At 35.0% G+C, this 23,045-nt stretch overlaps 1 protein-coding gene across 1 annotated transcript in view; it reads right to left on the bottom strand.

Moving 5' to 3' along the window:
* The window catches only part of CFAP47 (cilia and flagella associated protein 47), a 377,656-nt gene that overhangs the window by 121,916 nt on the left and 232,695 nt on the right, over window positions 1-23,045 (bottom strand). Inside the window, exon 51 of the mRNA XM_067289744.1 lies at window positions 4,778-4,875. Within this exon, the coding sequence (XP_067145845.1) occupies window positions 4,778-4,875 (98 nt within the window). The remainder of the gene's footprint in view (window positions 1-4,777; window positions 4,876-23,045) is intronic.

A 23,045-nucleotide genomic window follows, 5' to 3' on the forward strand; every position in this document is an offset into this window, starting at 1 on the left:
AGCACTAGGAAGGGACAAATTTTGGTTTCCTATTTTCTTGGTAATATAAATAAACAAACATATAAAAGAAGAAAAAAGATAAATGCACCTGTATTATTCAAACACTGTATTGACCTTTAAAGGATTGTATTGTAACATGCAAACTGTGGAGTGCACTCTAGCGGCCATATGCATAACCAAAAAATTAACCATATTTTCAGTTTTCAGAGACAGACATGTTTGCAATCAGAGGAATTATTAGGTTTATATGTTAAAAAAAAGTTTTAGAAAAGAAATATATATATATCAAAGTTAAAAAGCCACTTCCTTGAATTTATGGGTCAAATTTTGAGGTCTTTACTGAAATATTTATTGATCCATTCCACACAAACCATACTATTTACTGTGTATGTTGAAAAGTAAGGACTAAAATACAATTTGAGTCTAAACAAAAGCTGTCATTTTAATGGAACTATGGCTGGGACAAGGTGGGAGACAGATTTACCTTTTACATGTGAGTGAATCAGTCAGAAAGGTAATTTATCCTATTTTACAGTGTTGCTGCTGCCAGCAAACATGAATAATGTATATTAAAAGATTAATTATAAGGAATCGTTATCTTTTATAATTTGGAATTACCATTCTACCACTCTATTGCAAAATGCATTTCATAGACATGAAAGACACTTTACTTGTTCCAAAAATTTAGCCTTAGCACAGTTTCTTGCCTTTTAATATTTTAATAGATTTTAATTGTATGAGAAAAGTCCAAAAAAGAGTATTATTTTCCATATTTGTATTTCCCATTTTTTCTTTTTTTTCTTTTTTTTTTTTGGCTGTTACTGGAGGAAGGAAGACAAAAGTAGGTTTCCCTTGAAAAGATGGCAAATTTCTGCATGCTAAAAATGACATTTTCCTCCAGCTGCAGAATCTCTTTCAAGCGTTCTATTGAAACAAGGATATTTCTTTTATTGATATATACTGATTAAACTCATTGAAAAGAGATTATAGCTTAAAATAACGACTTGCAATATTACACACTTACTTAATGTATTTCTTTCCATTAAATAACCCAAGCAAAATCTGGTTTATTGGCCAAACGCAAGTCTAAATGCTTTCAGCAGTGATAAGACAAAAGAGTTTTTAAAAGAACTAGAGCAGCATGTTTCTGATCCATGTAGCTATTCAACTTCCACCCTGAATTTTAGGTTGAGAGAAAAAACAAATCCAAATTATATGCAGCTAAAGACATTTCTTATGCACAGTATTGTCTCAGCAATGTAAAAGTGTAAATCAAATTATTTTCATTAAAAACCCTGGTCAAACCAAATTATCTCTAAATGTTTCAGATACATTTTGAATTTGCAGATGCATTTTGAGACTGAAACGTAAATTTTGCAACTCAAGGATGGTAAGATGTAGCATTAACAGTATAAACCAAAGGTAATTATCACACTGGAAAATCCTGTGCTCTTCTGATTCTAGATCATAAATCTAGTCAGCATCTAGGCAGAATTATTATCTATTATAAGAAAGATACCTGAAAAAACATGCCACTGAGCATAGAAAATCCTGAGCAAGCTAAAAAGGGTATGTGACACAATGCCTTGTCGAAATGGTAGTTCAGGTTCTGGGGGGCAGTGGATACACAAGTTTGATACTACATTTTTCCTAATTGTATCCAGCAAAAGCAGAAGACAGCATCTCTATCCTGTCTCCAAGACCTAAGTGACAGTCTACTGAGTGGTGCTGCCACATAGGCCTACCTGTTTCCTCAAAATTCCCTGCATTATTCAACAGAGAATTTCTTTTGCAACATCAGCTGATGGCTGGCTGCCTCAAGACATCCAAATTAGTCAGAATACCAACAGAGTTACAAGTTCAGTTTGAACCTTGACACACACAGCTTGCCACCCCTTTTAAGACTGCATGAACTATCCTCCTGTCACCTGTAAACCACAGGCATTACATTTCAGCTACTCATTTCTGAAGTACAAAAGTCTGGACCAGACCAAAGCATTTCCAAACTTCAAACAGGAAATGGGAATGTGCAAGCAAAGACTACCTTCACCTACGTCTTGCTAATGTCCAAGGCATCCGTGGTGCCCAGGTGACATATGTCCAGGTGATCCCATACTGCACATTCTTCCAAGCTGCCAGCCAGCCTAACCGCACCTGGATTTCCTCCCTACCTGTAATGTGGTAGTCACTGGGGCCACCCCAGTAAGACACACAAGGCCTTACCCCGCACCTCCGTCAGCTTAGAACTCTGGGCTTTCAAACTTACCTCTGCTGAAGCCAATTGCGGATGTTTCAGAGATGCACACTACATCTAATCACTTGTGTAAGAGGGGAAAAATACTTCTGGCATGTTGAGTTTGCATTGCATTTGACCGTAAGATGCAAACAGATCCATAAACGCAGAATTTCCAGTGTTACTAGCACTTGAAGGGAAATGTTGCTAATCTTGTTCTTTCCACGTCCAGGAAGGAAGACAACAGATCCCAAGGTCAAAAAGAGACCAAATATATTCACTAAATCTGACTCACTGATGTAGCAGATGTACTAGGTGTTTATGTCTTTTAAAAATGTATCAGCTTTTGAAGCTTTACAAGACTGTTTCAAGTCTGCTGTTTTCACCAGGAAGATCTTCCAATGTTTTATCGTTATCATTGCTAGGACACTCCATGCAAGATTCAATACTTGCCTGATTTAAATTTTTGGCCATTAGCTCTTGATATATGTTGGTCAGCAAAACTGAGAGAACACCACTGTATTTTCAATATATTTTAGTGAATGATCAAGTTGTTTTTCAACTTTCTCTTTGGCAAACTAAGTTCATAGAGATCCTTAACATTCATATGACAAAGCCTGCTTTTTCAGGCCCTCCATGCTTTTTTATGGATTGCCTTTGATTTTCTTCCAGTATTTAAATACAATTCTCATCCTATGAAAACTAGATCCATGGATGACATTCTAATAGCAGTACCACCAACATAATTTGCTTTCTACTTATATTTAACCATTCTATAGCATCCAAGGACTGTATTAGCCCTTTTTGTCAGTGTCACACTGACAGCCTGTAGTGAGGCATTAACTAGGATAATCCCCACCACTTACATTAGAGAGAGAAAGCTCTCCCACATGACCAACCTGGCATATAACCAGTTGATTCAGGTCACTCTGGAACAGTAACCAGGTGTATTATTTGTTAGTCAACAATCTTGGTGTCTCTGCAACATTCATTAACAAAAATGTGTTTTGCAATATTTTTCAAAAAGATCTGAAGAGAGGCAGTACCTCCTCTGTACCTTCTCCATCTTCCTCAGAAGGGAATTCTCCCCATTTAAGTCAAAAATTTCAGTGCCCCATACATTGTAAAATACAGTGGATGTTACTATAAGCATTTTTCTGCAATTTTCTGTACTGAATTATAGGCAGAGTTAAAAAGCACCTAAACAATTTATTATACAATAGGAGTCAATAATATACTTTAAATCTAGCTTTTCCTTTCACTCCCCAATACTTTCTTCAAATCAGAAAACGATCCAAGATGAGGCATTATCCTGTAGGACAAAAAACTACATTATTCTTTCTAAGGTCTCAGATTACACACTCTTTTATTCCAGCTTTTGTTTCTTACTAGCACCAGATCCCTTCCTACTGTGCTCATCCTTTCTCAAGATTTTGAAAACATCATTATCTGTTTCTGAGCACTACAGAAGTTCACACTCAGGATGCTGTACTTGAAGAAAGAACAACAAACCCAGAACTGATATATGAATACTGATATTTTAAATATTTACAAACTGCTTACTGGTTTGGATTTTTTTTTTCCCCAAATAAACACACGCTAACATGCAAAAATCAGGAGACTCTTTACCTTTCCTAGTATTTGTTACTGGAAGAGGCAGTTCCCCTAATACTTGCATCAGATATTTTTCTACGAAAATTTTCCCGCAGCAAAATATTGTACCAGTCATTGCTACTCAAGGAACCTGTTGCCAGCTTCTACTACAGAAGTCAGTATTTCTTAGTTGTTTACAATTCATGCAGAAAGAAGGTCTTCTAGGTGATAAAACAAATATCCATTTAAAGAAGTTAAGAAAAACATTAGCTCTGAAAATGAAAATGTTAAAAATATATAATTCAATGACAAATACAAATATTTAGAAGCTAAAACCAATATCAATTAAGCAAAAATGCTAAATGGAGTTACTCTATACATTTAGGTGCTTTAAAACATACAGCTTATTTAATACAATGTAATAATTTTTCTAAAATGACTAACATTTAATTATATTTTTGAGATTCAAAGTATGCATTTATTTACTAATACAAATATGATTAATTATATTCTAATGATTAATGAAAATCTACATGACAATAATAATTTGGCATAAATAAGGAAGGAGGGTACCAAAACAGATTCATTCTGTTGTGGACAGTACATAAGCTGCTTGAAGTTTTTACAGAATTTAACCTGATCTGAGCTCCAAAATTAGAAGCAAATTTCATCAGAATAAAAGTAAGATAATGAAAAAAGCAGAGACTAAAAATGTAATTATTCAAATAGCATAAAGAAACCAGTTTTCTTTAAGCATTCATTTTAGTTCATATCACAGTTTAAATGAGGTCTTAGCAAGTATTGAGGTTTATTAGGCAAAAAGTGATTGTGTGTAGTCATGTAGTAAAATTGATTAATCCTGTGTGATAGCAGCCAGGCCAACAACAAAAGTTACATTTCTTTTTCTTATTAATGCACTAGAACAAAATTCAACATTTAGAGTAATCTTACCAGAGCTCTGCATTTCACATTTATCTTTCTTTCAGGTGGTGCAGGTATGCTGTTAATCTTTAAGGAAAACCACACTTTGCAACCTGAAGAACTTCCTCCTACATTAAAGAGAATAAAATGTTTTACAAGTCATCTCATGAGGCAATCAATCCTAGCTGCATTCAAATCAATGATAAATTTTGACTTCTACCAGAATGGCCACTCACTGTTCGTACTGAGACAAAGCAAATCATGAACTACTTTAATTGCTTTCAACAGACTGCATTATCTAATCCTTTCTTGTTTGGCTTCAAAATAGTAACAAAATCAATATATAAGCAACTTGAATGGAAATAGCATTTTGGCAAATTTAGTTTCACAGAATATAACATTATTTCAGAATTTTAAATATTACTGATACATAGCTGTTTTCCCTCAAGAAGGATAATACTAAAAACCACTCAAAATTAAATATTTTTTTTAGAAGTTTATCTACCATAGATGCAAAACTACAAATTAATAATTAAACAGACTAGGATTTTCAGTTACATAGAATCCAGACTCATACATATGTTTGAACATACATTGATTTATACTGCAATGCAATTTTGCATCAGGTTTTCAGATGAGATGTCCTGACTTCTAAATATTGTGATAACAAACAAATTTGTATGAAAGAACCTAAGAATGCTACAAGAAGCTACATACATGCATCAAAACAGTGCAGCATCTACATTATCTTATTAGATCAGATTCATTGCATATCTTATCCCAAGCTCCTTTATTATCAAGGAGTAGTAAAACCTTTGCCAGAAAAAGACACAATAAACTCTAGAATCCCACTTCTAGTTACAGGATAACTTGACCACAGATCTGGAGGATTTGATTCTTTTCAGTATTTCATATTATCTAGTCCAGAAGGAGATCCTTTATGAAGTCAACGATGACAGCGCTTTCTCTCTTTCTCTTTCTTTCTCTCACGCACTCACTCACACACACACAAATTCTGCTGATGGTAATGAATATGAAACCATTAAGTGACTGGAATTTGTGTGAATGCTACAATTAGGGCCAGCAACAAGAAAGTGGGTACTCCCATTAACCACAGGAAGCATAGCTAAGTAGAATTTGAGCTGGAGGCAGACCAGTCTCCACGTCAGACTGACAGTTTTTTATAATTTTAGATGATATCAAGCAAAATTAAATCCAAATTAGTTCACCTAATACAACATCTGGTATATCACAGATCTTAAATTCTCTCCAGTTAAACAGAACTGTTGTTACATAGATTCAGTCAAGCAATGTGTGTTTTGCTAAAGCATATCTTCCAGAGACACTTCAAGTTTTGATTTGGAGATATCTGCCATTAGTTTGTTCTAGTGCCTAATTACCAGCATTAGAAGACACTTATATTTGAGCCTAATTTCTGATTTCCATTTGATTTGCTTCAGCTTCCAGCAGAAAGTTCATGTTAAGTCTTTCTCAGATAGATTTAAGAGATCTTAAAAATCTAGCATTTTTCTGTATTTAGAGAATACTCATGAATATTAATCAAATTAACTCTTCAGTCTTCTTCAGATAAACCAAGGTGATTAAGCCCAAAGTTCCTCATCATAAGGCCTGTTCTCTACAACACAAATATTTTCTGTGGTTATTTTCTGCAGCCTCTCTAAATATAAAAGGTTGTTCAGCACCTTCAAAAAATGCATACACAAGAACTGCTTGCAGTATTCAAGTTTGCTGGTATATTGTATGAGATGAAAATAACCTCCATACTCCTACTCACACGCCCCTGAATTATACACTGGAGAGCTACATTAGCAGTTCTGTTCTACTATGGCATTGGTCTTGGGAGTTCCTACTGTTTTTCTCTTCTGCTGTGTCCCCAGCCCTTCTCAGAGCAACTGCTTTCCTTGTTGCAGTTTGTCATTCTGCATATATGACTATTTCTAAACCCTGTTTCCAATTAAACTGTGCCTGACTGGCTTTAATTACACTATAGTTCTTTAAATCTTCATTGAATAAAGTCTGTATTAACTTCTCCTTTTTTTGTTTAGAATATTTGATAGCCATACAATTTACTATTTTTGAATACTGACAGAATATCGCAGTCTTCCAGTCCCTGGAATATCTTCAGTATTTCAAGATCTATAAACATTAACATCAGTGAGCGAAAGGCACCTTCAAATCTCCCATTAAGGATTCTGGCAAGCAAGTGACCCTGAGTTCATACATTTTAAAAAAAAGCAATAGAATAGTATGCAGAAGAGAGATGACTTATCATGCAAGAAGAGAGGATCTTCTTACACCAAAACAGAACCAGTCATCTGGAACCTAAAATTAAAGTTTTCAAATAAAAACCATAAAGGCCCTGCAGTCTGGGGCATCACATCCTTTAAGAATGCAGTCAAACTGCAGGAGACAAACTTTTTTAGACAGAAGTCTAAAAAACTCGGGCAGAAAACAACAAGGGAAAATGTCCACAATAAATTTGTCTTTACACAGGGTATATAAAAGCAGGTAACCAAACTAAAGACCAGTCTTGTATGTGCTTTTATACAAGCATAAGTCTAAAAATATGGTGTGTGAACTAGAATATGGGTATTTGAATTATGATATTAAGAGCTCATAATCAAAAACTTGGTGGAAGGAAGGTAACCAGTAAGGAGTCAGTAATGAAAGACTATAAAATTATATGAACAATAGATTAAGTAATACCACTCAGGGAATAGCACTATCAGTTAAAGTTGTTTCCAGTCAAATAAGCATCAAATATATCCCCACATTCCTGCAGATTACATTTCTTACCTACAAAGGATAACTATAGTATTAGGACCATATTACTGATCAAGTACCTAGGATGATGTCAGTGACTGCAGTATAGTATACTATAGTATAGTACCAAAATCCACAGAATCTCTAAGGCCAGAAAAAACATTAACAATAGGGGACTTCAGCTTCTTCCTGTAGGCCTGAGTAAACATTACAAGATGTCACAATAGGGCAAGCAATTCTTGATTAGATTTAATAATGCTCCAAAACTGGTTTAAGATATAGAAGAGCAACTTAGTATTAAGAACTATGATGTAAATTTTTTAACAACATTTCCGTTCAGAAAGAAAAAATAAGAAAGTTAAAAAATTTAAAAAGAGGTAACCAAAAATATAAAATGCTAGCAGGTCAAATGAGGATAACTTAAAATATACCATATTAGAAGCTGAACCTTAAATTTACAGAGCATTAAAAAAAAATCAAGGATGAAAATAGTATGTGTGATTAAACAGCTAGGCAAAGGGTTTCCTAAAAGTAAAGTACCACCTTCAAGAATTGATGTTCCCTACACATAAGGAAAATAGAGCATAAACAGAAAATTAACAAGCCTGATTCCCTCCCCACAAAAATACCTCCAAAACACCCAAACAAAAATCCCTGAGGGACAACTTGCTAAAGGCTTAAAAACTGGGAATAAAATCTTTTCAAACAGCCAAAGCCGGCAGCCTGCCAGACTCAGGGGGGCTGAGGGATGATCAGGGTGGAAAAGGAGCACTCAGGGAAGATAAGGCTGTAGCAGAAAAGCTAAATTAATTCTTTGCAGTAGGGTTCACAACAGCGGAGTTCAGGGGGCTTCCCACACCCACATTTGAGCTTGTCTTGATGGGAACAGTCAGAGGGACTCTCTCAAATTGAGGAGTTGGTAGGAAAGGTTTTACAACAGACTCATAAAGAGGATAGTAGCAAATCACTCAGGCAAGAGTCTTTGCCCAAGAATTCTAAAAAAACTCAGATATGAAATTGTTGTGGTGCAAATGGGTGTGTAACCTGTTTCTTACATCAACTTCAGTTCCAAAGAAATGAAAAGGCAGAGAATGTGTTGCCAATTTTTAGACAGGGCTCCTGCGATGAGCTGAGAAACAACAGAAGCAAATTTCATTTATATATTCCATGGAAAATTATTAAAAACAATAATAAGGGAGAGAAATAAAAACACACAAAGCCATTTTAATTCTTTGATGAGGTCAAAAACTATGCGAATATGGGAGATCTGGTTCATGTAGCATACTAGTTTCCAAAAACTTTTTTGTAAGATCCCTTTCCAAAGGTTTCTAAGGAAATTAAGCTGCATAAGAAGAAAGTTAAAGATGGGATTGAAAAACAAAAAACAAATCACAGAAAGCAAAGTTTTTGTTGCTTCCTTTCTTAGTTTTGACTCCATGGATTTTGTGCTGTTAAAACCTTTTTTTTAAAGGAACTCTTCATTTCCATTTTCATTTTTTCGATTTGAATGTTTAGCTTCACTTAATTTCTCTTTGAACTTTCCTTCTTTTGGGGAAATCATTTATCTTTTCTGGGGTCATAGATAAACACACAGCCCAGGGATTACCTCTGTGGAAAACAAGTCTCTTGTTTGGAGTCAGTATCTTGTATGTATTTTTAAATGCTAATAAATATTTTTAGATACTTTAGATCATACTATTATTTGCATTATATCTTCAGCAGGTATTTCCCCAACTGAAGTTGCCAAATACATTTATTTATACACTTCTCTTAACATGTGGAAAGAATAATTCCTCCTGTTTACAGATTTGGTATTCTGTTAAAACGTCTCCACTCCTTCCAAAATCACGCATTTTTTTTATTTAGTAGGTTAAACTACATGCATTCAAAGCCTCCCAGTTTGTTACTCAACTCACATCCAGGTAATAGTGATAGTTCTCAGAGTACCACTGCTTGACTCCTTTATCTCTTTCACCCAATCTCAGTCTGACACAGAACCTGCACAATTTTGAGGGGTTTTGTTTGTTTTATAACATCCCAGTCATTCAAGCCAAACCATTCAGTAGTGCCGTTCAACTATACTATTTCCAAATTCTAAGAGGATGTTTAATTCTTCTTCCTTGTTCTGCAGGTGTCTTGTAATGGTAATTAAGCAGCTAGCAATTTTCTCTCTCTGTTATCTGTCCCATTAATTCAATTTGTCCATGACACGCTGAGTACAAGTTTGCATTGCATATGATTTACAATGGCCTTCTGGTAGAACTATCTACTTTCCAAATCAGAAGGTTAGTCCCAGGCTCTGTTGCCTTTCCCACTTTCCTTCTCTTCCTGCCGCACAAGTTGCTCTTGTCATTGTGGAGTGTGGCCTAATATTTCACAACATCCAAACTTTCACAATCGTACTAGATTTTACAGAGAAAAGTTCACGTACAGCATCTTCTGCCTTCTTCTTTATGTCTGCATTTTGTTTTTGTTTTTTTTAAATCAGCAAAGCAATCAATAGCGGCACCCACAACCCATCTTTCTGCTCCAATGAAACTTGTAAAATGCATATTTAATTACAGTCCTGTGAATGTATCATACAGGTGCAATGCTTGAGCTGTGGAGGAGTGAAAGCAGGAATTACCCCCTTAAGAAGATGAGTCGTACCAATCAATATATTTATGGCCATGAAGAACCTGGAAATTCTCTGCTTAAGCAGGATCTTTCTTTTTGCAGTTGTACTCTCTACCACTATTCCTACAAGGATTGTTTGGTATTTTGCTTTGAAATTGTATGAACTCTGACATCATTCTGTCACCTTTTACTCCGAAAAACAGCTGAGTGGTTGCTTTGCTTCCCATGTTCATTGTTAAAAACTCCAAACTTACGGCTGCACTCGCACTAAGCCTTACACCTAATACCAGCAAGTACCTTTACAGGCGAATCCCACCTCAGGTGTCTATACATGCAGTTGAATGGGCTAGCCTAAAGCCAATTTATTTCAAGTATCTTCATTATGAAGTTATTACAGCCTGATTTTACTGTGAATTTCCTTCTCTTGCCAAGCACATTTACAAGAGACAATCTAGTTCTTAACCTCATGAATACTCAGAAACCACTTCAAAAGTTGTCAAATGTCTACTAAAACATTAGCCCCCCGAAAAAATTAACATAAGTAGATTAAATTCAGAACAAGCTTTCCTTCAGCTGAAGCTGGGTGTTTCTGTTTCAAACCTGAAGAACTTGCACGCTGAAAATAAGTCTACTATTTGAACTTCATTTGCCAATGTTATGGAGCAGAGGGTTTGGGTTTGAGTGGGGGGTCTTGTTTGTTTTTTTTAAGACTTTTAATTCAGCACATAGTAGACAGTGGAAAATAAGACTGAAACTTCACAGGCAATGGAGCTAATCTTAAGACTCATTTGCTGAAAGGGAGCTGGGTCCTTTCCTTCCCCCCCCCCACTATTCTGTCCCCTAACCCCTGCTCCCAGGCTCCCACCCTATTTTTTGCATTGTCTCTTGCACCTCTCAAACCCCTTGGTGAACTGATGCACTAAGGTTTATTTCCTAGAATTTAGCACGTTGTGTCAACCCACGGACAGGGACAAGGTTTAGTAAAGGCCAGAAATGGCACAAGGTAAGAGTGGCAATGCCTGGCTGGAAATAGAGGGATTATTTTTATGAGTAGGAACTCCTTTCTTTGGTCCATTTGGCTGGGCTACTAACTTGTTCATTTGATGAAACCAGATTCTGATCACTTTGTTACCAATGGATAGAAATGATTAGAAATAACACTTCACCGGTTGCTAACAAAACCTGGCTGAAACAGCCCCCTCCTCTCTCACAACCTCCCTCCCCACCCTGCTAGCAGTGCACTAACAGCATTTACCAGACACTTGTCGATTTTGCTAATCCCTTACAATGAATTTGCTGCCTACCTGAATCTCTACACTTGAATGCAGACTACCTACGTTGAGATTGCAATGCAACCTACTTTGTCACTTAAATTAGTAGGCTAGAGATTACAGCAATATGAATTGAGCCTAAATAACTTCTTGGAAGTGCTAAAGTCAAATTTTCTAAAGCCACAATAGTCAGCATTAAAAAGAGTGCAGATCCTCAAACATTAGGTAGGAAGTAAATACAGATCCCTTCCATTCAATCTGATATCAGTCAAGACACGGATGAAATCAGGTGAAATATTTTGGAATTTTATGCCCACAACAAGTTTGGGAAGAAAATGTTTATTGCCATGACAAGTCCTACTTGCTGTGAACCTGATACACATTCAATGTCCAATCCTGACCAGCCCTTCCCATACATATGCGGCTACCCTTTTTAAAAGCAGAAGTGTAAATGGGTACCTCAGATATAATAGCAGGTGGCAAGGTAAAAATGAGTAATATGGAAATAAAAAAGGGTACAGGTGCAAAAGCACCCAATTCCAAAACTATGCAGCCTATCTTTTTGGAATTGCATGTTCAGTAAAACTGTGTTTGCCCCCCACCCCCTTTTTTTTTAAACACTGTAGCTATTACATGCGTATCCTTTTCTTTCCTGTCTAAACTTTTAAACATTTTGCAAGCCTCAGAAGTGCAAAATGGAAAATACTCACAGACCAAGATTATATCTGTTCCTGTTCTCTATGTAATAAACAGAAGGGAAAATGTAGACACTCTTCTTTTTCTCCCTATCCCAGAAAATGTTTAACGCAAAAATGTTCCAAGATGATGCCATTTTCCCCAATGAGAAGTCTCAATTCAGAATATGAATTCTTAGAACTCTATGAACAACTGAAAACAGAGAAGACTATTGCAAAAAAAAGCATACGCACATACTTATTTATACACCCACATTTCTAAACTTGTATTGACATTTTTAATGCACTTGAAGTCTCTTCTTAGGTCCTGAGCATAGTACAGTATTATGAGATAAACCTGGTTTGATTTCAGGTCTGTATCTCTTTATCATCTCACTCTGGGGCTATGACAAATAAAAATCCTTAGCCTGCTTCATGCAGTCATCAAGCCATGATCTTGTCAGGTCTCATCAAACATGAAAAACTAAGCTTGGTCAGTACTTCTGAGGAAAACACCAGCACTAAAAAGGAGAGAACAAAATCTTCTGAGCGTATGAATGCATAAACTTTAGTATTTAACCTCCAGCATCTTCTATTTCACTCTCTGTGAGTCAGTAAGGTTTTGTCCTTGCAAGTTAGGGTCAAGCATGCGTCATTGATGGTTAGGGGCAAACTAGCATCTTTCATACATTAGCTGTTGCAAATTTATCAGCACCACTACAAAAGAACTTATTTTTTTCTATGGAGAACTTTTCCTGATTATTTTGTAATTTCTTCCTGATTACGGAAGATAGAAAGCTGTGTACTTTCTAATACACGTAATTACCCTGAATTTGAGAAGAAAACTCCTGCCAAATTTCTTTTTTATTTCTGTATTTATTCTTTAAAAACAACAAGCCAATTTCTTCCACTAATATTTATCTCCACTAATTACTTTTGAGAAGTGAAAGTTCCATATTTAAAATAGTACTATTAAATTGTAATTTACATGAAAATTCAACCTGAGCCTTCGATAAACTTTTCCAAGTTAAAATTTTCACAGCTGTCCAGGAGGACTTCAGGTCTCATTCCCGCTTATATGACTTGCCAAAATCATCGTTTTTTCTTCCAGTGAGTTCAACATCCTTTTCAAACTCAGTCATTCTGTCCTACTTCTTTTTAGCGATGCAGGTAAGTTGTTCCTCCTCTGCATGATCTCTTCCTTTTACTGTGCAATTTTTTAAATGTAATAAAATTCTGCTTAACCAATCAGTGTTGTAACCCTTATACTTACTATCATGCCCTGAAGAATTATCAGTTGTGAAATGCCCTCCCTTATTCTCACAAGATACTTTTCTCTGTGCACTTAGATGAGAATACATTGCTGCCGTACCAGCCACAAACTGCAATTTCTGTCCTCTCTGTCCCCTTTCCTTGTCCTTTCCTTAAAATTACTTTTCCTCCCATGTCTGCTATGCCAGCCATTAAATGTGCTGTCAAGCGTCAGGGGTTATACATTGGCTTAAAAACAGAAAAGATTCTTCTCTGCTGATTAGGACTCAGCTGCCTATCATTCAAGTGAATTACACATCACTGATGATAAAGGAAGATTTGGCTTCGTCTCCAGAAAAATGTAGAGTTTAGGGGCGTTTTAGGGGGAGGGGGAGATTAGAATGTATTGCTAAATAAAATGAATTTATTAGAATTACTTTATCCTAATTTTACAGGCTCTTCCTATTGGCATTGAAATTACGATCATTTTCAAATTCAATATGTGTCTTTTCCACAGCATTTTTAACTTAAAGCTAATAAACAAAACCTAATTATTTGCACAGTTAAGATAGTAATAAAAGAAATACATTTGGTTCAATTCTAGCTTGAAATAAATCATTAACAACATTTTCAGATGTGTCTTTAATTACATGTTTTTAATGATAACAAGCAAGCGAATAAAGTAGCTAGATTTCTTGGTTCTACACAAAACTTTCAAGGAGAGTAGTAATATAAGTTCTCTTTGAGTGGATACCCTTAATGCTATCGTCAAGCACACAACTGTACTTTGCAGTACATAAAATATAGATTTAAACAGATGTTTCACCTAGCTCCTTACGATTCGTAAATATATTACACTATTCAGTAGGTAAGGAGCTCACCGTTGCTAGCAGAGAATAAATCAAAATTTAGATTTCATTCCACCCAGATGCTAACATTACATACATGAGTAATGCCCTCTAGGGGAGTCATCTCTAAAGGGCAAGGGCTGTTGTTCATGAAAAATGGTAAGTTAATAAATGTATGTTGCGTTTATTCAAGTTTTCATTTTACACTTAGAATACAGACTTCTTATAAAAATTTTTTGCAACAGACTCACTATTAAGTGCATGTGATGGTTTATTTTGCTTATTTTTCAAATTTGACTGGCCCTAGCAGTCTAAGAATTACATTAAAAAAAAAAAAAAAATCTGTAACCTTCTTCTGACAATTTAGATTTCTTTACCAAGTCAAATTTACAGTTCACTTTTTTTCTTCTTTTTTTTACACAATTTTAATGGATTACTTCGGACTCACTTATCATAAACCTCAACATTTATGCCAGGTGCATAACTTGTTACAAAAATCTGTCCAAAGATGTACAAAAGCCATATGTTTTAAAATGAGGTTTGGCATACCTCCTCTAATGGTGTCTCTGGATCAATCTAATTGGTACATATCTCCCAGATGAAAATTGCAATCTTTCCATTTTGGTAGACCCTCATTCTACTGTAAACTATAATTAAATCCATAGACATCTCCTTCCATGTTTAATTTCCAAGTGTAGAAAATTTGCACTAAATTAATGGAGAATGATGCTAAAATACAAGCAAGTTAAGAAAATCTTGCAATCCCATTATGTTAGAAGTGCAAAATGATGCAAAAAGGCAGGCACTAGTATTCACTTCTGCTATGTGAGGAATCATTTATTCTTAGAAAGGCAATGAATAGACATTATTTTCTTCCAAGGAAGTTATTAATTTAAAGTCATCACTTTTAAACTTTAGGCTGATTTAGCTCGTGAGTTTTCTCACCTACAGGTTATACCTTTTCAGTACATGTAACCAACAAGAATAGCTTTTAAAAATGCCTTTGAAAATATGCATATCTTCAGAGAAAATAGTGGTTTTGGCATGTATTCCTGACATTATAGTCTATTTTTAAAAAGCATACATAGAGCTCTTTTTTTTTAAGTCGTGCCATAATAAAAATGCAAGGTTATTAAATAATATCATGATACTAAATTTTCGTCTAGATACAAGAATTCAGTTCAAAGAAGAGCTACATTTAGAGACTTTTAAAAATAGTCAAGATTCATCACATAGTCAAGATATCAACTAGAGTACACTCTCATAGCTTGATTGACTTTAGTGGAATCATGATAATTCATTCAAATAGGGGATTTGCTGAGGGGATTTGCATAATTCAAAATCCAGCATCAAGTTTTTTAATTATCACTTGTAACTTACCTAAGTGCCTAATTTCAGACACTATCCTCAACTTCTAAAAGGGGACTACTCTCCGTTATTCTAAAATGAATATTTAGACAGCAAGAATTTACTGCTATTTTAGTTATTACTCTTATGTAAATCATATTTTCTGAATTTTAAAATGCTGTAGACAAGCTAAAATATGATAACATTTCATCAACAAGTACAACAAACTCAAGCTAGTCTCATAAAATCAAATAACTTCCCCAGGAGAACAATCTAACATGGCAACATAAACTTCACTCTCAGATGCCACTTTATACACATGAAGATACTTGAGAAACCTTAGCAGGTTAATTAATGTTTATAAAATGTATCCTTTACAACTTTTTTTGAATTAATATTTTGATATTTCTCAGATATTAAGCATGTTCAGAAAGTATATGAAGTTATAATTTGCTTATAGCAACATTTATAAATTTAGAGTATACCATACATTTTGTAGCAAACCTAGGTCATAGAGGAGGACAGTCCTAAAGTGACATTGAAGCTGGAAGATTGCATTAGTCTGTGCACCTTCTTCAGAGCTGATGTACAAAAGTGGTGCACTTCAAAATGCTGCACTTTAAAATGGAATTATGATGCTTTCATGTGTAAAAAATGTATTTAATATTGAATGAATTCAAAATTGTTCAAATGAATATAGTACATATAACCATATATTGGTGAAGAAGGGTACTCTAGAGGCAAATTTACAATCTAGAGCATGGGCCCTTTACTTCAGGACATGTTCTACATTAGGTAATTACTGCATCTCCAAAGCCCTTTGTCACTTTGGAAAATTTTAAAATAGAAATGAGAGCAATTTTCTAAGAAGTAGAATCAAAACCATATTTTGTCCCCTGGAATAAGGAACGATCACTTGGAAATAAAGCTCTGAGAAAGCATATGATCTCTTTTACAAGGCAGAGCCCTTAAACCCCCCTTTTTCTCTCCTGCCTTCAAAGCCATCTTCTCAGAAGACAACCACCACTTTATGGCTGAAACTCAGTTATCACTAGCCTGTGAACGATTTCCCTTTTCCCTAACCTTTCCCCAAATCAGTAAGAGAGGATTTTAACACCAGGGAGAACTTCTTTCAAAGAACTGGATGACTAATGCTCTTGCCACTTTCCATTTTTGTCCCTCGTTCTTTCGTGCTATTAATATCGCCGCAGTGTGATGTCCTAACACCATTTCTCAGACAGCCACCTTTGCTCCATAAAGACACTTTCTCATTTCTACCCCCAAAGTAACAACTTCAAAAATTATCCAGCAGATCTGCAATTTGTATGGGATTTGGGGAAAACTACCCCATTATCTCAGATTATTCTTGATACACTTCATTAACTCTCACTACCTAAATATGATGATGCCACAGCACTCCCTTCTCCCTTGAAGTTGGGTTATAAAATGTAAATACAGCAAAATATGGTCCTCTCCCTTCTACAGGGGCTTCTCTCAATCTCCAGTTGTACTGTGTTCTGTACTTATTCAGGGCATATACTTTTCATGAAATTTAGTCTAGCTTGCTATCAGATTTCATTGGCTACATACACACCTATCTACTGATACACATTGGGGCAGAATTCAGGGTCCAATCTGGTTCATATTTTGAGCTCCTTTTCCGTGGAAATCGTTGCATGGGAAGTAAGCACAGAGCATGCAACAGTATGTCGTCCAGCACTTGCCAGGCACTTGCAACACTAGTAAACATAGACATATATATTTATCTGCCCTCACCTTTTTATGCACTGGAGTCAACACGATATATGTAAACACAAAGTGTGCAAAGCTTAAGAAAATTCCACACGTTGAACAGCAATTCATCACACTTTGGCAACACAGGAGTGGAAAACTTACTAGATTTCTAAAATAAATAAATAAATAAATAAATAAATAAATTTCTACCATATTAATAATGCTCATTTATTCAAGAGACCTACTTTGGAGGAATAAATTCCAGGAAGGACCATCACGAACCTTACCAGAATATGTCCACAGTGTAAATTACATTTCTGACCCTTGAGTATAACTATAGAGCCATACATTCCAAAGATTCCCAGACCTGCATCGCGCTCCACTGAATATTCCCTGAAGAGACAGGATAAAATGGACCCTTAGGAGATCATACTCTGTTGTGCTGAGTGCATTGCAAGAACCAAATTTATGCTGAAAATAAACACAGCAGTTTTGTGGAGCACTGGTAACTTTTGAGTAGGATGGGCTGAATGTTTGGGAGGGGCCTGCATCCCAGACACATTTGTATCCCATTGTGTTCTCAAAACTCTGCCTATACAGTATTATTTCATCATTTACTGCCTGCTCTATTACTCTTAGTCTGGAAGTTTAACATGTCTCAATTGATTAACTCAAAATTAGGCCATCAGATCATCAGACCTTTGCGAAAATTAATAGGACAATGATATTTCTGCAGTTTTTACATAATGGTTTTAGTAGTCTGGCTAGCAAGCAAGAGGAACTGGAATTTTTCACTGATTAGAATAAATTTGATATAATGGAAGATTATACACTGAAGTGATTTGGTTGCTTAGAATGTTAACACACTATTTTAAAATACTTCTTAACTGTTTAACTAATGTGGAAATAAATTATATTTGCTTTAAGAATGTTATTTGATTATTATAATTACCACAGTTCAAAGACCTGGAAAAAAAAAGAAGCTAAGGCTAAGCAGAGAAGATACTTAGGATAATCTATTCTAAAAATGGAAGAAGCATGCATTTCCAGACTGAGAGAGAGAAAAGAACAACTCTAGATACTTGAGAAGACAAGTCAAAAAAACCCACCATACAGTAGGTGTGACAAATTATGAAAATATGAGAAAAACTAATAGAAACAAGGAAAAACTAGTAGCCAGTAAGAATTTGAAGTGCAGAAAATAAGGATTACTAAATATATCATCTAGGTTTTTTTTACAGATTCTTACTGAAAGACAATAATGACAATCTTCACATGCAGAAAAGATTGCAGCTATAAGCATTCTCCATGTCTAATGGAAAGAATCACAGGTGGTGGATGTTAAGTGCACAAGAAAAGCAGCAGGAAAACTTTGCAATGCTAAGGGTAGAGAAGAACTAGGACAGATTGCCCAGGTCATGCACATCTGCATTAATAAATAGCTTTAAAGAACATCCTAGGGAAATATTTGTCAGAACTGACAAAAGAACAGATTGTGTGTACCTGGACAACCAACACACCTCATATTCCACCAAGTGCCTTAACATACCTTCATTCACAGTCAGAATCTCTAGCTCACATGAAACCTGAATTTCTTGGCACTCTGTGTTAACAAACACAGAGCTGGGACTCAAGTCGCGAGAGATGAACCCTGATCATGTTTAAGTCAGTCAGTTTCTCAGGTAAACACATTATTCCACTAACCTCCACTATTCCCACTCACTTCATACAACTTTAAAAATGAGTCAGATTCTTACAAGTTTTTTCCAAAGCTCTACTGATTTTTCTTGGTTTGCCATATTTAGCTTTATCTCTATTGACAACTTTTTTTTTTTTTATCCTTGTCTACCTATTCAAGTAAAAGTTTAAAAATCCAAAGGTCATCCATTTTAATCTTCTCTCTGGAGATGGACTTGTAAGAGCTCAGATAATGAATAGAGAGATTACTGTTCAATCCTATTACTCGGGCATATAAATCTGTTAAGGGTGATCACAGAAAATAGGGTACTTAAATTTCCCTGACGGCTCTTTGAGGGTTAGGGAACTGTCTGTTACCCATGCATCATCAGGAATCTCTGAGAATGCACACAAAAATAACATAAATCATGTAACAAGGACTGGGGTGGGAAAGAAAACAGAAGGGAAAGATGTATTCTGCTACTGTAGTAGAAAAGCCACCAGTATTAATCCCTTGAAGAAGTTACAAAGACGGATGGAATAAAATAATGCAGGACATTTTTTTCTGCATCTTGGCAGAAACAGTATTCATGGGCCAGGTTTAGTTTAGCACTGCACATCTTAAGTAGGTATAAATTGTGACATGCTAGGAAATCATCTACCACATGAAGAGCTCTAGTAAGCTGTCTGACACAGACAAAAATTTAACATGTTTGAAAAAGTAAAAGGGAGCTCAAGAGTCATGTACACACAGTCATGGTTGATATGCCCTTGGCACAGTAGGGTAAGTTGAAATTTGATATGATTTCCAGTCCTTCAGTTCCTTAAAATGATTTTCAAGTGTTTTGTTCTTCTACATCAGGATGATTACAAAACATATATGACACAGACATTTATACATAAAAAATTACTATTGTTCTGGAGAAAGAAAACTGAAACGGTTTGAGTTTGAGGGGGGTTGGTTTTTGTTGTAGTTTTTTTTTTTTAATAAGTGACATTGTTATGCTATATAGACCTTCAAAAAGATAAGATTTTGGTTGCTAAGAGTTCTCTGACATAATGAAGAAAAATATAACACTTAACGTCTATGAACTCATATGATCTTATAACTGGCAAGAATCTTCACCACTGAAACAACCCACCAATGCATAATTAATGCCTTTTCAAGATTTTATTTCAGTCAAACACAAGCTATTGAATGAAATATATGAGTGTCTTACTGAAATATAATGTCCCGTGACAGGCAGAAGATCAAACTACTGTAGAAAAAAAAAAATGCAGTAGAAAAGCAACACATTCTTTGTAATTAGTATTCTTAAATCTCAGAAGCATGCTCACAAATGTGATATATACTGTAAAGGTTTAGCAATGCTTTCCAATTTTAAGCCTTAGCAGTTGAAGCCTGTTCAGAATTTCCTTTAAAATCCTCCAGCTGTTGTGCACTCTAGATGTAATATACTGGGGCGAAATATACTTCCAACCTCTAAGTGTTCTTTATTATGAAATTCCAAGTCACATTCAATTCTTCTCAGCACAGTAAATTCAGAATAAGCTTACTGAAGATAAAGTTACTCTGGTTTTATACTAGAGTTGAATCACACAAACAAGTAACTGCTCATTTGAGGTTTTTTCTCTTGCTGTATATGCAAGGTATTTCAAAGTGACACGCTGTAGCGAGCAGTGCAAGTCTTTCATTTGAGAGGCAAATGACATCATTGAATCAATTGAATTATAGGACTTAACCGAAATTTAGAAACTACTATAAACTTTTCTTTACTACAGAGTAAGAGGGTAGTTACCACAGAATATTTGACATAAGACACTCTTTTAATCCACAGTCACCTGTTAATGCAAATACATATTTTTCAGGTAAAGGAGAGAAACTCAGTGCTCTTCCCATTCCTCTTACTGCTTTAAATTCTAACCACTATTTTAAAGCTGTACTTCTTAACTTACAGTCAACCAACATTGCCCAAGAGAAAAATAGATTACTATATTTCACTAAAAAGTCTGTATTTCTGTTTGGAATACAACAGCTTTTCAAAGTACCTAAAGGACCCTTTAAAAGGTTAGCAACACATATCCTCACTTTGAACTTATTAAAATTCAAAGATTTCACTCCTTCTAGCTACCAGGTAACTGATTTAACAATATTTCCTGGTACATATGTGAGCTTCTCATTGATCTTTTATATACGAGTTAATTTTTATTTTATTATATGAATAACAAGGGGCTTCAGTGAGAAGACAGCTCCCTTCCTGACAGGGCTCTCCTTTAAATTCTCTACCAGGCTCCAGCAGGCTAACCCTATGTAGTTTCCCTTAAAAACCAAGTGTCTTTTTCCTAAGAGAAGATAAGCCTGTCTTACAGAAATTATACCCAGGCATCCTACAGAGAGATCCCTAACCACTGTTCATTAGAAAAATGGTTATTCTGTTTGCCAATAAAAATTAATCTTTTCATAATACAAAGGGAAACATACATAAAAATATGAAATTAACCAGAGACACTTTATCTACCATAATATAGCCCCATTATGATGTTTCATAGAAACACAGAAAGGCAAATGCAAAAGCATTAAATCTGATAAGTATCTACTTATTTACTAATTCAGCATATCCCTTTTCCTTTCAAAGGAAGCTTTCGATCAAGTTCACTAGGATTTGGATGACTTTCCCTTCCAAGCTTTGCCACAGGCTAGTCATGTGGTCTTGTCCTCCTAAGGTAATAGGCAACACAAAGCAACAGTCACAAAGAAATTCAAGATTATTTGGGGGTAACAACTGTGTGTGCTCTGAAGGAAATATTCTTAAGGAGTATAATTTTCTGATCCCTTTCTGACTTCTTTAAGATGTCTCCAGTTGAGCACCTGAAATCCTTAGTTATTTTTGGAAAACTGTGTTTGTTTCTTTATGCATCCATAAAATACAAAATTAATTATATGAAGTAGAATCCTGACCAAAGTCACAAAGAAGTCAAACTTTCATTAGATTTCAGCAACACCTATCGTAGAGTTGTGCAGGCAATTTATGTTTTCAATAAAATAAGAAATGATGAAGTCAAATTCAATTAATCTTAGAGCAGAAGAGCTTTATTTTTATATAATTCTACACCAAATAAAGCCAACCCTTTATTAATTTAATAGGTATTATATGCCTTATTAGCAGATGCAGAACTTTATCTCCTTATCTTGTTTAGCAACAGGAAGTAGAAATTGTAATGCACCAATAAAGGCTATCACTACAAATTTCTCAGTATATTGGTAGACAATTGGTAGACAATTAAGGTGTACATAACTGTTAAACCCAGAGAGTTTACTGAAATTAGTCCTCTAAATCTTTCTTTCTAAAACTCAGTCAACAATAAATAGCATATATAACACTTAAACTATGACAGCAGAAGCATTCTTCCTAAATAATACTTGTTACTGTAATGTCTTATCAGGAATCTCACTCATGCTCTTATATTTCATCATAATTTGTCTGTTTTGTCAATGATGCAAAAGCCTTTGTAAACACCCCAAAATCAGAGATTATCATTATTGTCTTTACTGGACTACAGCTTTTCTATGAGACTTTTCATTATTAGAGGCTATATATTTAAACATACATGAAATCTGAGTGTGAAATAACAGGGACATAAGGGACCATGAGGGACCAGTGGAAAACTAAAATGCTAGACAGCATTTTACATATGCAATTTCCCATGTTTCACATACACTACGCACATCTTCAAAAATGTTTTAAATCAGATCTTGCTGGGCTCTATGTCCTGCAAATTATTTAATACCGCATTTAATATCTGTGAGATACAAAACATTTATGTAAAAGATCTTCTTTATTCAGCTGCATGAGCAAAACATCTATTATATAACTAGCATGGTTTACTGTAATTACAATATCAGTATTATGTGAAGATTAAGCAAAAACTGTGTTCTAAAATATACATTTTACACTTCAAAACAATCTAGTGTTAATCACTATATAATATATAATATTATAGAGCAAGTAATATTGATTTGATTGCCATGTCATGTCACTTTTAAAGAGCAGTATAATATTTATGTATATTCCAGAAGAGGAATTTTTACATATTC

This window comes from Apteryx mantelli, chromosome 1 (assembly GCF_036417845.1).
Source record: "Apteryx mantelli isolate bAptMan1 chromosome 1, bAptMan1.hap1, whole genome shotgun sequence".
Classification (NCBI taxonomy): Eukaryota; Metazoa; Chordata; class Aves; order Apterygiformes; family Apterygidae; genus Apteryx; species Apteryx mantelli.